General features: G+C 38.7%; 1 protein-coding gene across 1 annotated transcript; it reads left to right on the top strand.

Annotated features, from left to right (window-relative positions):
- The first annotated feature begins 4490 nt into the window (after window positions 1–4490).
- On the top strand, window positions 4491–13235 carry atp6v0b (ATPase H+ transporting V0 subunit b). Its single transcript, XM_020591641.1, has 8 exons — window positions 4491–4790; window positions 5667–5715; window positions 7018–7101; window positions 8561–8638; window positions 9159–9228; window positions 9458–9509; window positions 10924–11114; window positions 11337–13235. The coding sequence occupies exons 1-8, from the start codon at window positions 4721–4723 to the stop codon at window positions 11361–11363; spliced, it is 621 nt and encodes a 206-aa protein (XP_020447297.1). The 5' UTR covers window positions 4491–4720; the 3' UTR covers window positions 11364–13235.
- Window positions 13236–13591: the final 356 nt, after the last annotated feature.

The raw sequence follows: 13591 nt of genomic DNA, 5'->3' as shown, positions 1-13591 counted from the left end.
GTCTCTTCAAACATGGAAGTAGATGATAATTAAAGTCACGATGTTTTCTGGGGGAAATGTACTGGGTACGTTGTTTTACAATCTCACTATAAAACCTATGAAAACAGCTATGTTTGCTCAAGGTTATTTCAACATAAAAAAACATCAATGTTGCTCAGAGTTGTCAGAGTTAGGTGAACAGTGCTTGGACGTTAATGAATGAAATATGTAGTTATATAGGGAGCAGATAAAAAAGGGATGGAGGTCAAATTGACCCTGGAGAGCATCCAGCAGAATGAAACCTAGAAGCGTGAACACAGACAATACAGATGAAGTGAGTAGAAGGTTGAGGTTTAATTAAATAGACATGCACGTTGATGAGCGAAGTGCAAAACCACTTAGTGTCACTGTAATGACATACAGTACTGTATGTAGACAGCTTTACCAGCTCCTGTGGTGGCACAGCAGAGAGGTCTGTGTTAGAGGTCTGGATAATTAATGAACAGTATAGTGTTACAGCCCAAACAGAAGCTAGCTGCATGTGATTTATTAATGGCTATAGCTTGGTGAAAGGCAGACAATAATTCAAAACAAGATGAATTATTATTCCTTAGATGGGCAAGAAAACTAGGGTCTACCAAAGTCAAATATTGCTTCAAACACTGGACCTCATGCAAGAATATTTTGTAATCTTTTCCTAAGCCTCTCTTATCTCTTCCTGAGGTTTGTTTATACTAGTGTTGCAAGTCAGATCCACCATAACTGGATAAACCTGTTGTACTGTAAATCACTCGTTTCACACTGATAAATACGCCCCATTGCTAAGGAAGCGCATGTTTGTGAGAAGTATTCATTAGTATAATCAACAGCCTTAAATTTGCCATAAAAGGGTACATGTTCTGCTTTGTTTGTGCGAAGGTTTCCATCGCAAAAATATCATACTATAGTAAAAAAGAAGTTTGGATTTGAAATTTCTGAGACATTGGATTGAATGTTGAGATTCTTTATTGATCTCTTCTGCTTTTACTGGCAAACATTTGCTCCGGCTGCCCGCTGCCTTCTCGCTACCTCAGCAACATTCTTAAAGACAGTTCTCATTCTGTTGATGAATGATTATGATGTTTTATAGTGTTTTATGAGGTTTTCACTTGTTGCTGTATGTTTAACTTATTATTATGTGTCTTATAGCACCACTCAGGGTTAGCACCCTCAATTTCATTGTAGTGTTTACATTGCAATGACAATAAAGGCTTATAATTCTAATTCTGTTGATATCTGTTTATAAAAGTAATTATTTGTATTGACCCTTAAGTACATCTGAAAGAACTGTGGCGCTGGGGGTGGAGAGACACTTGGCGGGGTCCCCTAGACTGCCTTAGGTGGGAAGCACCTGGCAGGATCCCCCATAACATTTCCACTCCCTAACGTGAGCCTTTACCTGTTATCTCTAATGAATAAATAAATAATATAAATATTACTAGCATTTTTACATTGTGCAAATTTTATTTAAACCTATAGTTGTTATTTAGCACAAACTGTAAATACAATAGGCTGCAGTACTGATAAGGACCTAATACAAGTCCTGGCACACCCTGCAATGAGCCCTCTGCTCTGCCACTCCCAGTGATTTTGTGTATGTAAATAAAGAGACCAAGTGGGGAGTGGTAAAGGAATTCTCTTCAGTGTTTCAGAGAAAAATGTCCTTTGAAGTGTTTTTTGCTGCTTTTTACAAAGCCTGACAGTATGCTCCTCAGACAGTTAGCAGTGCCAAAATCCCAAGACCCTTCTGAAGTAGATAGCTCAAGGGCATAGAGGAACACACTGCTGTTTTTGTCTGAGTTTATAAAAGTGAATCATAAAAACACTGAGAATTGTACGTCAGCCACATTAAGAGCATGGGGCCGTTGGATGACAGTAGGTTAGATGCATAAAATTTCCTGTTGTAAATAAACACAAAATCAAGTACATTCACAAAATACATAGAAGAAGCTCTTATCTGCAGAATGGCTGCATTAAAAACGTCACACTAATGGGGGAGCTTGCATCAGTGGTAAAGCATCAAGAACTATAGACATGGCTAAGAGTAATAGGATGTGTTTGATGGCTTTAATGGCAGGTACTGTGGGATGGGGCTGCAGCTTTTTTATATCAATTTAAAGCAATTTCTTAAGCAACACAAATGAGCCATTTGTATCCATTGAATACATGAATGAGAAGCGCAGCTTGATACTTTTTTTTGCTGAAGTGAAGGCTTTGGAGACTGTAGGTGGTAGGTCAAGAGATTCAAAGGGACCTGTCAGTCTTGTTTTCATAACCACAGATAATTTTTTCATAACAGAAAAAATATGTAATTTTTACAGGGACTTGATAAACATATTGCAGTATTTTACACTACACTTGTCCCTTACACACTTTGCAGCTTGTCTTTGGTGTAGATCATTTTTCTGCTGTGATACAGCCTGGAGATTCTGTTCTGAATGGAATCTAACCTTAAAGATCAATGTCATTTTCTACCTTGCGTTTTAGAAATTATTTTTAGACAACTACATATAGTGTATGACAGGATGACACAAAAGAAATCTGCTTTCCCTTACAGTAAATGCTATTTTTAGACAACTACATATAGTGTATATGACAGGATGACACAAAAGAAATCTCCTTTCCCTTACAGTAAATGTAGTCAGGATTACCTCAGAGTTAACTGAACAGTTTGTAACATAAGTCAGTGACAGAAAATCTGCAACTGAACGACTGAGACCAGTTTTAGAAAAGCTTTCCCCTGTTTGAAGGCCCTGCACTTATTATAATCAGTACACAGCTAATACAACTATTTCTAAGTTGTCGTACGAACAGTGAGGCACATTTGTCATAATGCTGAAACATCAGACGTGACAAAACTGGCCTCTGTTGTATTAATCAGTGATACCACTAATTTTATTGTCAGCCAGCGCCTGTGATTCTTGGAGTTCTACAGAAATAACACTGACAAGGGCAGAATAATGATAATGATTCTAAAAAAGAATCTGGCTCGGAGAAGAACAGAATCCATAACTTCAAAATTAATTTGAATAACTATCTTCATGGTCTATAGTACTCATTAAATCATTTCTTATCTGTGATGGATAAGAAGACAGAGCAGACACCTTTTACAGCTGAATGACTTCTGTGGCCTCAGAGGCGAAGCCTGCACCAAATTGACAAGAATTACTAGATGAGGATGGGGACAGTATTCTTGGAGGTAAGAACTGTCAGAAAGCCTGAGATTAATGAAGAGGAGAACTCAGACTTCTAGAATGTTTAAAGCTTTGTGCAGTTAGTCTCGTTGCAAATGCTGTTTTAGAAATGAGTGTACTGCTGTTGTCAGCCTTGTTTCTTCACTGTCATTTAACAAAGATATATATATATACTGTATATATATTGTTATCATCACAGATGTATCCCACAATTATTAGTCACTTGATTTTTGTTTCTTGTGACAAAAATCATACAATGTGTACTTTAAAGAAGACACAACTTGTAGTTTATACTGTGGGTCAAGGTCAAAAACTGGTTTATCCTATATTTCCCATAATGCACAATTCATTAGACCTTGATAAATATCCATGTCTTTCCAGCTTGACAGTCATAGATTATAATGCAGGTTTTAAATTAAACACACTCAGATGGGCTGCAATTATATGCTTTATGTTTGTTTCAATCTCAAGCCAAGGTTCAACATCTGTGTTATTTTTCACCCCTTGGAAAGCCCTAGCATTAATAAAAGCATTTTACATGTTTTTGGGGGGTTGGTAGAGTGCTGCATTTAACTACATGCCATTACATTACCATTAAGGTATGTAGAAAAGAAGAGATTATTAAATATGATGCATTTTTAACAATTCTTGCTGTCTAAATACTGAGAAGTGGCAGTCTGAATCTGAAGAACAACAGCTCTAAATCATTTGAACTTTTTTCTAGGTGTATTTAAAAAAAAGAATAAGTGAAATAAAAAATGACTTGTTTTTGTTAGGCATGTCTTTGTTGTTACTCAGAACGTAGACTATATGTGATTACACAGAAGCAGCCAGGTTGACAGAGCTTGTCTTTGTAAATGTGAATGTTTAATAGGGATTTTACCTGTAAAACTGCTTTCAATACACTGTAACACCGTGACTCGTACAAATGACCACGGCGACATCTGGAGGCAACTATCTGTACTGCAGTCTTCTAGGACGCATTCGGTTACAATGTGCCTCTTAGCTGTAGCTTGAATTTTTACATAGTCTATACTGCATTACTAAACACAATTTTGTTTACATACTGTGGTAATAGTCCAGTTGTGACGAAGTATTCAGATCCTTACGTTAAAGAACTGACTGAACGATGTTTAAAAGGTTTTTAAAACGTAGAAAGGTCCTGCATTCAAAATCCCTCCTTGAGTAGATATAGGCTATACCGAAGCTTATACAGTATAGGCTTATCATGCATGATTTAATGTTAATGTTGAAGGCAGTATCAGAGAGCAGCGAGGAGATAACATAAACGTAACCGAACGCAGCCAGTGCCTGGTCACATGCTTGTCAGGCTGGATCAGCTAGTGTCACTTCTGCTTTTGATGCTCTTGTTCCTTCACGGAGCGGTAGCGTTTCATAAGAGAGAATCATTTCGTTATTTCAGTCTCATTGGTGTCAGATTTTAACTTCGGGCCAAGTATATCTTGGTAATCTTGCAGGTTCGGCCGCCGGAGTTGCTGTTGGAGTGAATGATGAACGGACACGCCATTCTTTACACGGGGGTCACATTGGCCTTCTGGAGTACCATAACTATCATCGGTAAGATTGTATTTATCTGGAAAATTTGTCAGAATATTTACTCTGATGAATGAAGTAATCTTTTTCATAGACTTGTGCAGCAATGATAACGTAGCAAGCCATTCTTTCCTTAAAGCACAGTGCGTTGATTTACGTGTCACAGCTGTAACTGGGGGCCTGGCTAAATCATGGGACTAGAGAGATTTTGCCTGTTTCCATTTTGTTTGCTAATGTTAGCTTCTGTTGGTAACGTCAGGTTCCGTCGCAGATTTGGACACACGGTTGTTCGTGTCTGATAATAATTGCACGCCAAAACACGACTATTGCTGATGGCTATCGAAAGTTTTGTTTTAACGTTGAAGGAAAGCTGAATTTTGTACACACGTTAGCATGTATGCCAGTGTCTAGTAGCTCAAAGCTAACCGTTTGCAGAGAATTTCAGGGGTTAAGACGGTGGACAGCAGTATTGGCGATTTATACTGACAACTTTCACGCTTACTTTCGGCAAATAATGTGGTGCTGGATTGCATTTTCTTAGTCTTTTTCACTTGCTAAGCTAACGCTAGCCAGTTAGCTGTTCTGGACTTGGCTAAGCTAACGCTAGCCGGTTAGCTGTTATGGACTTGAATCGGTCCCAAACAGGAACTGCAGCGTTTTGCACATGAGGCTGACCTGTCACACTGAAGCTACAGTTTCTATGTGTGCCAGTGTGACCTTATTTTTCACATGTTGCAGGGAAAGGTTTAAGGCAGCATCAGTAGAAGTGTGAGGTCTAAATGTAATAAAGGCTTGTTTCTGTCACAGACACTAAAACGTAAGGGCAAATATGCATATGGCTGGGCTTTTCTACACGTCACGTGTGAATGAATATTCTTGTTTGTTTCTGTCTTTCCTTAGGAATCTGCTATACCATATTTGACCTTGGGTTCCGCTTTGATGTGGCATGGTAAGTAGTCTTTGCACAAACCTGTCTCATTCACAAAGAACTGCCTACTTACTGACAAAGTAAAAGAGAGTGACTTTTCCTGGTACGCTGATAACTTATTTATATCTCAAGAGCTGATGATCTTTAGAGTCTCTTCTTTTCCTGGTACGCTGATAACTTATTTGTATCTCTAGAGCTGGACCCGGTTTGTAAAGTGTGCTGATGATCTTTAGAGTCTCTTAGTTTTCATGTAGTTATTGTGTTGGCAGTTGTTGTGTGAATGGGACCATCACCTTTAGTCACATGCATGTGACACTATCTTTTGAAAAGCCTAGGTTCAAGCATGTACTAGGTATAAGCAAATTGATATTGGATTGTGTGTAAAAATGTGTGTTGTTATATCAACTGTTTTATATGCTTGAAAGAATAAATCAAATCAAATCAAAGAGTGTGAAGCTAAATGTGTGTTTTTTTGGATGATAATTTTGCTTGGTTTGATAGTCGGCCCACCTCTTCAGCAGAACTGTGTGAGCCATCCTGGCAGTCCTTACAGTTAAGATGAGGCCATTTAGAGCTTCTAGCAAAAGTACTACACAGACATTATATGGCAGTGGCAAAGCTACAGTGACTTTTTCTAGATTGCACAATTCCAACACAGCAGCAGTGCTATGTTGAACACTAGTTTTAGGCTGTATTTCTGTGACATTCATGGCCTGCCCTTTGATAGCTTGTTAGGATGGCACTGATGTGCTTTCACATGACAGTTCAAAAATCATCTTTGTACTGAAAGTAGAACAGAGGATGAAAATGCAGTTTTGCTATTATGAGTTATCTCAAACTTGGTTTAACAGTTTGTATAATCCTAGCTAATGACTAAATTGAGAGACCAAATGTACTCGGTTCATACCGATGCAGTATAATGCTGTGAATAATAGAAGACTGTTTTTTGTATGTCTGCTTGTGGCTTGCTGAAATACTTTCGGGCTGTGATAGAAACTTTCATTAATGGATTGCTCTGTATCCACTAAATGTTTGTGGTAGCCTGTTGTTGTTGTGGTTTCCACTACAGGAAGCATATCATTGTCTTGCTTATTAATACAATGTGCCATTCAGTTCTCCATTATAAGCAATGTTGTGGTTCTTTTTTTTGACATAAACTTAAAGGGGTCATACTGTGAAATGACTGAGAAGTTTAACATGAAAACAAATGAAACATCAGTGTATTTTGCTGCTTGAAACATGAGTTTTCACAATGTACTATAAACACTGGCAGTGTTTACTCATGAAATAGAGTTTTTATTTTCTGTACTTCTTTGCTTGCAGGTTCCTGTTAGAGACTTCTCCCTTCATGTGGGCCCTTCTGGGCGTTGGCTTGGCCATATCTCTGTCTGTGGTGGGAGCTGCCTGGTGAGCACCCAACAACGAACACTGTCTGGTATTTTATTGTGTAAAGCAGTGGTGGCAGCTGAAAACCTAAAATGTGGTGGTCCTTCTTAATTTCCTCTTTCTTGAAATACTCAGGAAAGAACATTATGTGTACATGTGGAAGTGGAAAATCTTAAAATCAGTAATACAGGAACACTCGAGTGTCTGAAAGGAGTTGTGTTCTTTTATACAACAGTGTCAGTGACACGAATACTACATAAATAAAACCAAACATTTTGAGCCTATTTGGGTTTTTTTTAAAGTGCCTTGCTTTGCTCGCCTATAAACCTTGTTGTGTGCTTGTGGAAGAAAAGTCAGAGATTAAAAGTATAGGAAAACCTGCATTAAATGGGTGAAATTGTTGATTTTCCTGAGTGAACAGCCAGCCAGAGCGCTCTTTCACAGATTTCCGCTGATGCACATTCAACAAGCCGAACTGGCTGAACAGCTGCTGATAAGAGGCGACTAGAGGAAATGGTGCGGGACTTGCATCAACAGCTAAAGGCGCCTGTGAGCCACACATGGCTCGTGATGCCGTTCAGCCATTGTGGGCTTGCTGCAGAGCTGAATAGGACCTAGCTGAATAACAGATTTACACCTGACACTAATTGTGCTTCACTGATTTACACATTCACTCACTGATCTCTTTGTCGTGCATGAAATTATCATGCACATCACTTCCTTTTGTAATATTTACATCATTTATAATTAGTACCCTGTCTGATTTGTTTGCCATCCACACACATCCTGGAAATGGTTGGTTTTCTGTTACTGTCTGAGCTTGTTTGGCTTTGCATTTGGATCTGATCCTACATACATTCCCAAAGTAGTGAAATTAATTCCAGGTAGCCTTGCACAGACAGTAACATCATGGAACGTTAGAATCCTCTGGCCAACCTGCAAACACATCACATGCTGCTGACACACTGGCCCCAGGCAGTCAAAACAAACAGGTACTGTGCTCCAGGGGAATCCAGCGTTGATGAGCAGATCATTTACCGCCCCAGGGTGCTGTACTGGGGCGGTAAAACAGCAGGTCCCTGTACATGAACATTCCCAGACATGCAGTAACCTCAGGCTCTATATTTTTCTCCACATCCTCTCATCACAGTGCAGTAGCAGGAGGTAAAATATATCCACAAAATCGTGTGCAGTCACTTTTAAAATGGCACAGGTGGATTTCAGACAAGCTCACATGAATGTGCAGCTGCATGGAGGTTACGACCATTCAAAGCTATCCTTAACTATCACGCAAGACTTTAAATTGTTGGGGAAAAAGAGTCCCGTGAGTGACAGTTTGCAAGACTTGTATAAACCTAGTTGCTTCTGCATATAAGTGCAGCATGGTTACACCTTGTTTTTTGAGCACTTGCGTTGTTTTGTATCACCTGGTACTTTTCTGAGATCTTAATGATGTGCTTATTGTTAATTTGCTTTCCAGGGGAATCTACATCACTGGCTCAAGCATTATTGGTGGTGGTGTCAAAGCTCCACGTATCAAAACCAAGAATTTGGTCAGGTAGGCTCACTGAAGTATAATAGAGTTTAGTCCAGTTCTGTCCAGCTTTCCTCTATTTTATTCAGTTTTATTGTCTCCACATTAATCATTGTTTATAACTTCACCTTTAAATCTATGTATCTCATCTACTTACCTACATAAAGAACATGCATATCTGCTCAGCTGTGTGGTGTTATCCAGTTGGATGTACTTGACTGTTGCTGCCAAATGATGATGGTTTAACCAAAAACAAAAAAACACCCTGGTTACTGAAATACTGTTTGTAGTTGCATTCCCCATAGAGAAATGTGGTATCCATTTAATACCATAAAACAGTATCAAAATGTTTATATATACCTCTTAAATTAAATTATAACTGCAGTTTATAAGCATTAGTGTCTATGTAATATAAATGCACCCCAAATATATACATTCTTATTAAAATGTTGCTAAAACCTACAGAAGCAGTATTATTAGTTCTTATCTGTGGTCCAACCCATCGCTTATAGTTTGATTCTATTTATTTGTATTTTCCGTCTAGTATCATCTTTTGTGAAGCTGTGGCAATCTATGGGATCATCATGGCCATTGTCATCAGCAACATGGCTGAGGTAAGCAATAAGCCTTTTCATGGTTAACATCATGAAAACAGTGCAGTTATCCATTTTATGCTTATTTTTATTTCCTCATAAAGGATATAGAGGGACTTTCATACAGGAGAACAGCACATTCATAATTTTATGCTTTAGTAATTTGGGTTGAAAAGAAGTTTAATATGGATTTTGCAACAGTGCTATGATGGTTGTTTGATTCAAAAAAATAATCTCTTTAATCTTATAGAGGTTCACTGGAACCACGCCTGAGACCATCGGGGCAAGGAACTACCAAGCTGGTAAGAAAACAGACAAGCTTCTGAATGCATGAGTAGAGCAGAGTAAAGCTTGAATGTCCTCAGAGGGGCAGTTTGTCTAACAGACAGCAGTCAGTAAAATACAGAGTTCAAACTGACAATACAGCAGTTAAAACTGATGTACCATATATACATAAGACACCACAGTCAGTATAATCTGGTACTAAGTTGAATGTTGGGTTAATGGTATGAAATCACGATGCCACATCTGGACTAGCGTCTGTTCTGCTCACTTCTGTAATTCAGTACAGTCTCTCACTTAGCATTTCTTTCACCAGTCTGTCTGAAAAGAGTGATTTTTATTTTCCATTGCCTAGGACAAATTAGCATCTACTTGAACAATTGGAATAAGAAATGTAAATGTTTCAGATTTGAACATAAAAAAAGCATAAACTACAAGCATGGCGGTGTAGGAACTTGCCGTCTTCTAAAAGTCACAGATGCGCTCTGTTTATCAGCTTTTTAGGTCTAATCCATGCCTTCTAAAATCTACAGTGATCTGTCTGTTTTGTCCTTCTGTTATTACAGACGTGTCAGCAAACCACATCTCATGGACTTTTAGGTTGTGACCATTAGCCTGCGAATGTCAAAAAATGAACAGCAAAAAAACAATATTAGATCATTTTGCAAAAAGCTGCAGTCCTTATTCAGACATTTGAACTGAACCACACAAAATACTGATGAGAGAGGTTACAGTTTTAGTTACTGTAGTTACAAGTGTCAATGGGATTTTGTATATGGATACAACCCAGAATTGCTGGGTTCACTTTGGTTTTCTCTACAAGTTTGATTAAGTGGGTGTGGTCAGAAACAATAATAAACACCTTAAGAAAATTCAAATGCAAGTTAAATATGGATTGCTCAGTGCATTTTATAAAATCAGTTGAATTTGACAGCTATATCAACATGTATACTCCATATTCGTTAAATATCTACAGTGTGCGTAAAATATGAGGCACAAGATGTCAAGAATGCTTTGAAATAATGTTAAGCCTAAATATTATCTTACTAATTTCAAATTCTGACAAACTGGTTATGTATTTTTTTTAACCTTTATTTATTCAGGGTTGGTCCACTGAGAGGCCACATCTGTTTTTCAGGGAGCTCCTTTTCACATTCACACTGGTACAACCACAGACTGATGTGTGGCCACTGAGCAGCTCCACTGGAGTGGCTGGGGATGGTGGCCTTGCTCAAGGGCACCACAGTGGTGTTGCAAGCAATGCCTTGTCACCGGTCCCACCCAGATTTAATCCTGCCGGTGCAGGGTTGAACTGGCAATCTTCCGGTCACTATCTTGCTTCTCTAACGTTTGGACCATCACGGCCCCAGGCGAGCAGCTCCGCTGTGGATTAGTCATGACTGTCTCTGACTTGTTTCCGTTCTGTACCAATAGGTTACTCCATGTTTGGAGCCGGTCTGACTGTGGGTTTTTCCAACCTCTTCTGTGGCATCTGTGTCGGCATCGTGGGCAGTGGAGCAGCTCTGGCTGACGCCCAGAACGCCAGCCTTTTTGTGAAGATCCTCATTGTGGAAATCTTTGGCAGTGCTATTGGCTTGTTTGGTGTCATTGTAGCTATTCTGCAGGTGACAGGCTACTTTTCTGTCTTCCCAGTCTTTCCTTTTTTGTTTAGAGGAATCCATGGCTTATATCTGCAACAATGGCTTCGTTTGCTGACTATTGTTGCAGATTTTTGAGAAATGTCACTGCAAAGACATTCTAAATAGGTGCACGTTGCATAGACAATGATTGTACTGTAACTGTGTTTAAATTCTGTAATAATTTTTTGTTTTTTTTTTCCTCCTCAGACATCAAAAGTAAAGATGGGTAACTAGAAGAGGCATTCACATGCCAAGAAGATACACTGCTGGAAAAATAAGATGGATTATTGTGTATATACATCGTAAATTATTTAAATGTCTATTTGGCTGGTATTATTTTTAAGCACCATTCATACAAGAGTGGTACCTGCACGTTAAACCCATTTGTCACATTACATGACTAATGAGTGAGAAAATGGGGAGAACAAAAAATGATGCCACTACATTTCTTGTGGCAGTTTGATATAAATGAGTGAACTCTGTATGTCTCCCAGTTGTTTAGCTTGATGACTAGTACAAAGAAATGTAGACGATGTGAAGGATTTAGAGTGAAGTCGTATTTCCTGTCATCAGCTTTCACTCAGAATTGTGGTATTTAAGTGACTTTTTTTGACCACTCTTGGATGAATGATGAGTTTTTTGATATTTTGGTGTGTGTGTGTGTGTGTGTGTATGTTTATGCTGGACATGATCCCCCCACCCCCCCAAGCATGATGGTGTTTACCATTGTGTTTGCCTGGTCTACCTGAGTTTTTGTTTTTCTAACTGTACTGACCCAAATACAGTATTTTTTCAGGCTTCATTACTGTAAAATTGACAAGAGAATCTGAGGTTTGAGTACTCATCTTGAATTGATAAGGTCACAGGACAGTTGGACAAGATTTTTGACAAGTCAAATAGTCAGATTATAGCAGACCTGCTCAAAATACATCATTGTGTCATTCATTTTCTTAGTTCCAAAAAACACGATGGCACTAAGAAGTCTACGATTAAAACCCATAACACTGGCTTTAAGAAAACCTTGTGTAAGGTCATGTATGAAAGTCAGAACTATTATCTTCCCATTCTCCAGGCATTGTTCTTTGACATAAAAAGGGATTTTATTTTAGAGAGCAGCTCAGTTATTAATATCCAGTGTTGTAATTAATATTTGCTTTAGCATCACCTTTATTGAGCTAGAGGTCTTTAGGGAAAATAATTTTGTATAGACTGGTCTTCAGACTTCAATTTTATGGTGGTCTGCTACTCAGAGCTGCAGACTCATTACATAAACAGATTTGGATTATTAAATACCCTTATTTTGCACAGACGTCTCAGTTTGGAATGTACACGTTAGCAGACATTTGGTAATGTTCTATAAAATGTTAACTGTTCATGTCTGTTTCCCCAGATTATTTCTGAACATTCCACCATGTTTCGTTCATGTCTTGTTTGGGTAGTCTTCAGTTTGAATGGCAGACAAAATTAGACTCGTGCTACATCACAACAAAGCCATCATTAAAACTTTATCATAGTTTGAATGGCTGTTCTTGTCAGCTGGTAGCAGTACAGTGTTTCAGCTGTATCCTGTTGATTTTAATATAGAAATCTGGGTAAGCAGATTCTTTGAGTCTTCTGAACTGTTGGCTGTTAGCTGGGCAGCAAGTGAGAAATGATGCAGGGCTGGGTCTAATGTTTGATGGTGATGTGGATGGAAACGCATTTATCCTTGATTGATCATTCCGCAGAGATTGCAGACCATGACTGATTATGAGTGGCCTCACATCCTTTGTAAAATTTCCTCATTCCTTCTTGTGAAGTTCTGAAAGAATATAAACTTATGTGGGGTGGCTGAATATCATACATCTAGAACTGGCTTCCCAGAGGTATCTAAGCAGCAAGATCATCTTTGCCTTTCTAATTATTTTATAACTCCTACTAGGACAACGTCTAGGATACCTTTGGTGAACCGGGTACTGTACCCCAGGGTTTCAGTGACTGTGTTTGACACTGTGCATTATGTTGATGTAGTGATCAGAAAATGTTTTTCCTTTGTGTATAATAATAAACAGGCCTTCCTCCTGGATTCCTAAATGTTCTTGAGAAAATAAAATTGTCCAATCACCATCTTGTTTCTGATTTCGTCCATTTGCTGTTTTTGTTTTGTATCCACATGTCCAGTCGTCATGAGCCACTGACCTGATCCAACCCAGTTACTTAGTCATGCACTGATATTGGTTCTACTTGGGTGACCTGCAGTTATTTCTTGCTCCCACTAGAGGGGACAGAAAACCACAATGTGCTGCTGATTGAACCGGTACTGTGCATGATGAAAATTCAGGTAATAGACTAGTTAAATATACACAGATCAGCCATAACATTATGACCACTGACAGGTGATGTGATTAACACTGATGATCTCATTACAATGCCACCTGTCAGTGTGTGGGGGAGGCTGTTGAATTAGTCTAAAAAACTCGAAC

This window comes from Monopterus albus, unplaced genomic scaffold (assembly GCF_001952655.1).
Source record: "Monopterus albus unplaced genomic scaffold, M_albus_1.0 scaffold14.1, whole genome shotgun sequence".
Lineage (NCBI taxonomy): Eukaryota > Metazoa > Chordata > Actinopteri > Synbranchiformes > Synbranchidae > Monopterus > Monopterus albus.
The sequence above is the reverse complement of the archived record's forward strand: the minus strand, read 5'-3'. Positions and strand labels throughout refer to the sequence as shown.

Coding starts and splice junctions, on each gene's coding strand:
- atp6v0b (XM_020591641.1), top strand. CDS start 4,721: ATGATGAACGGACACGCCATTCTTTACACGGGGGTCACATTGGCCTTC. Junction 4,791..5,666: donor GAGTACCATAACTATCATCG/GTAAGATTGTAT, acceptor GTCTTTCCTTAG/GAATCTGCTATACCATATTT. Junction 11,115..11,336: donor TCATTGTAGCTATTCTGCAG/GTGACAGGCTAC, acceptor TTTCCTCCTCAG/ACATCAAAAGTAAAGATGGG.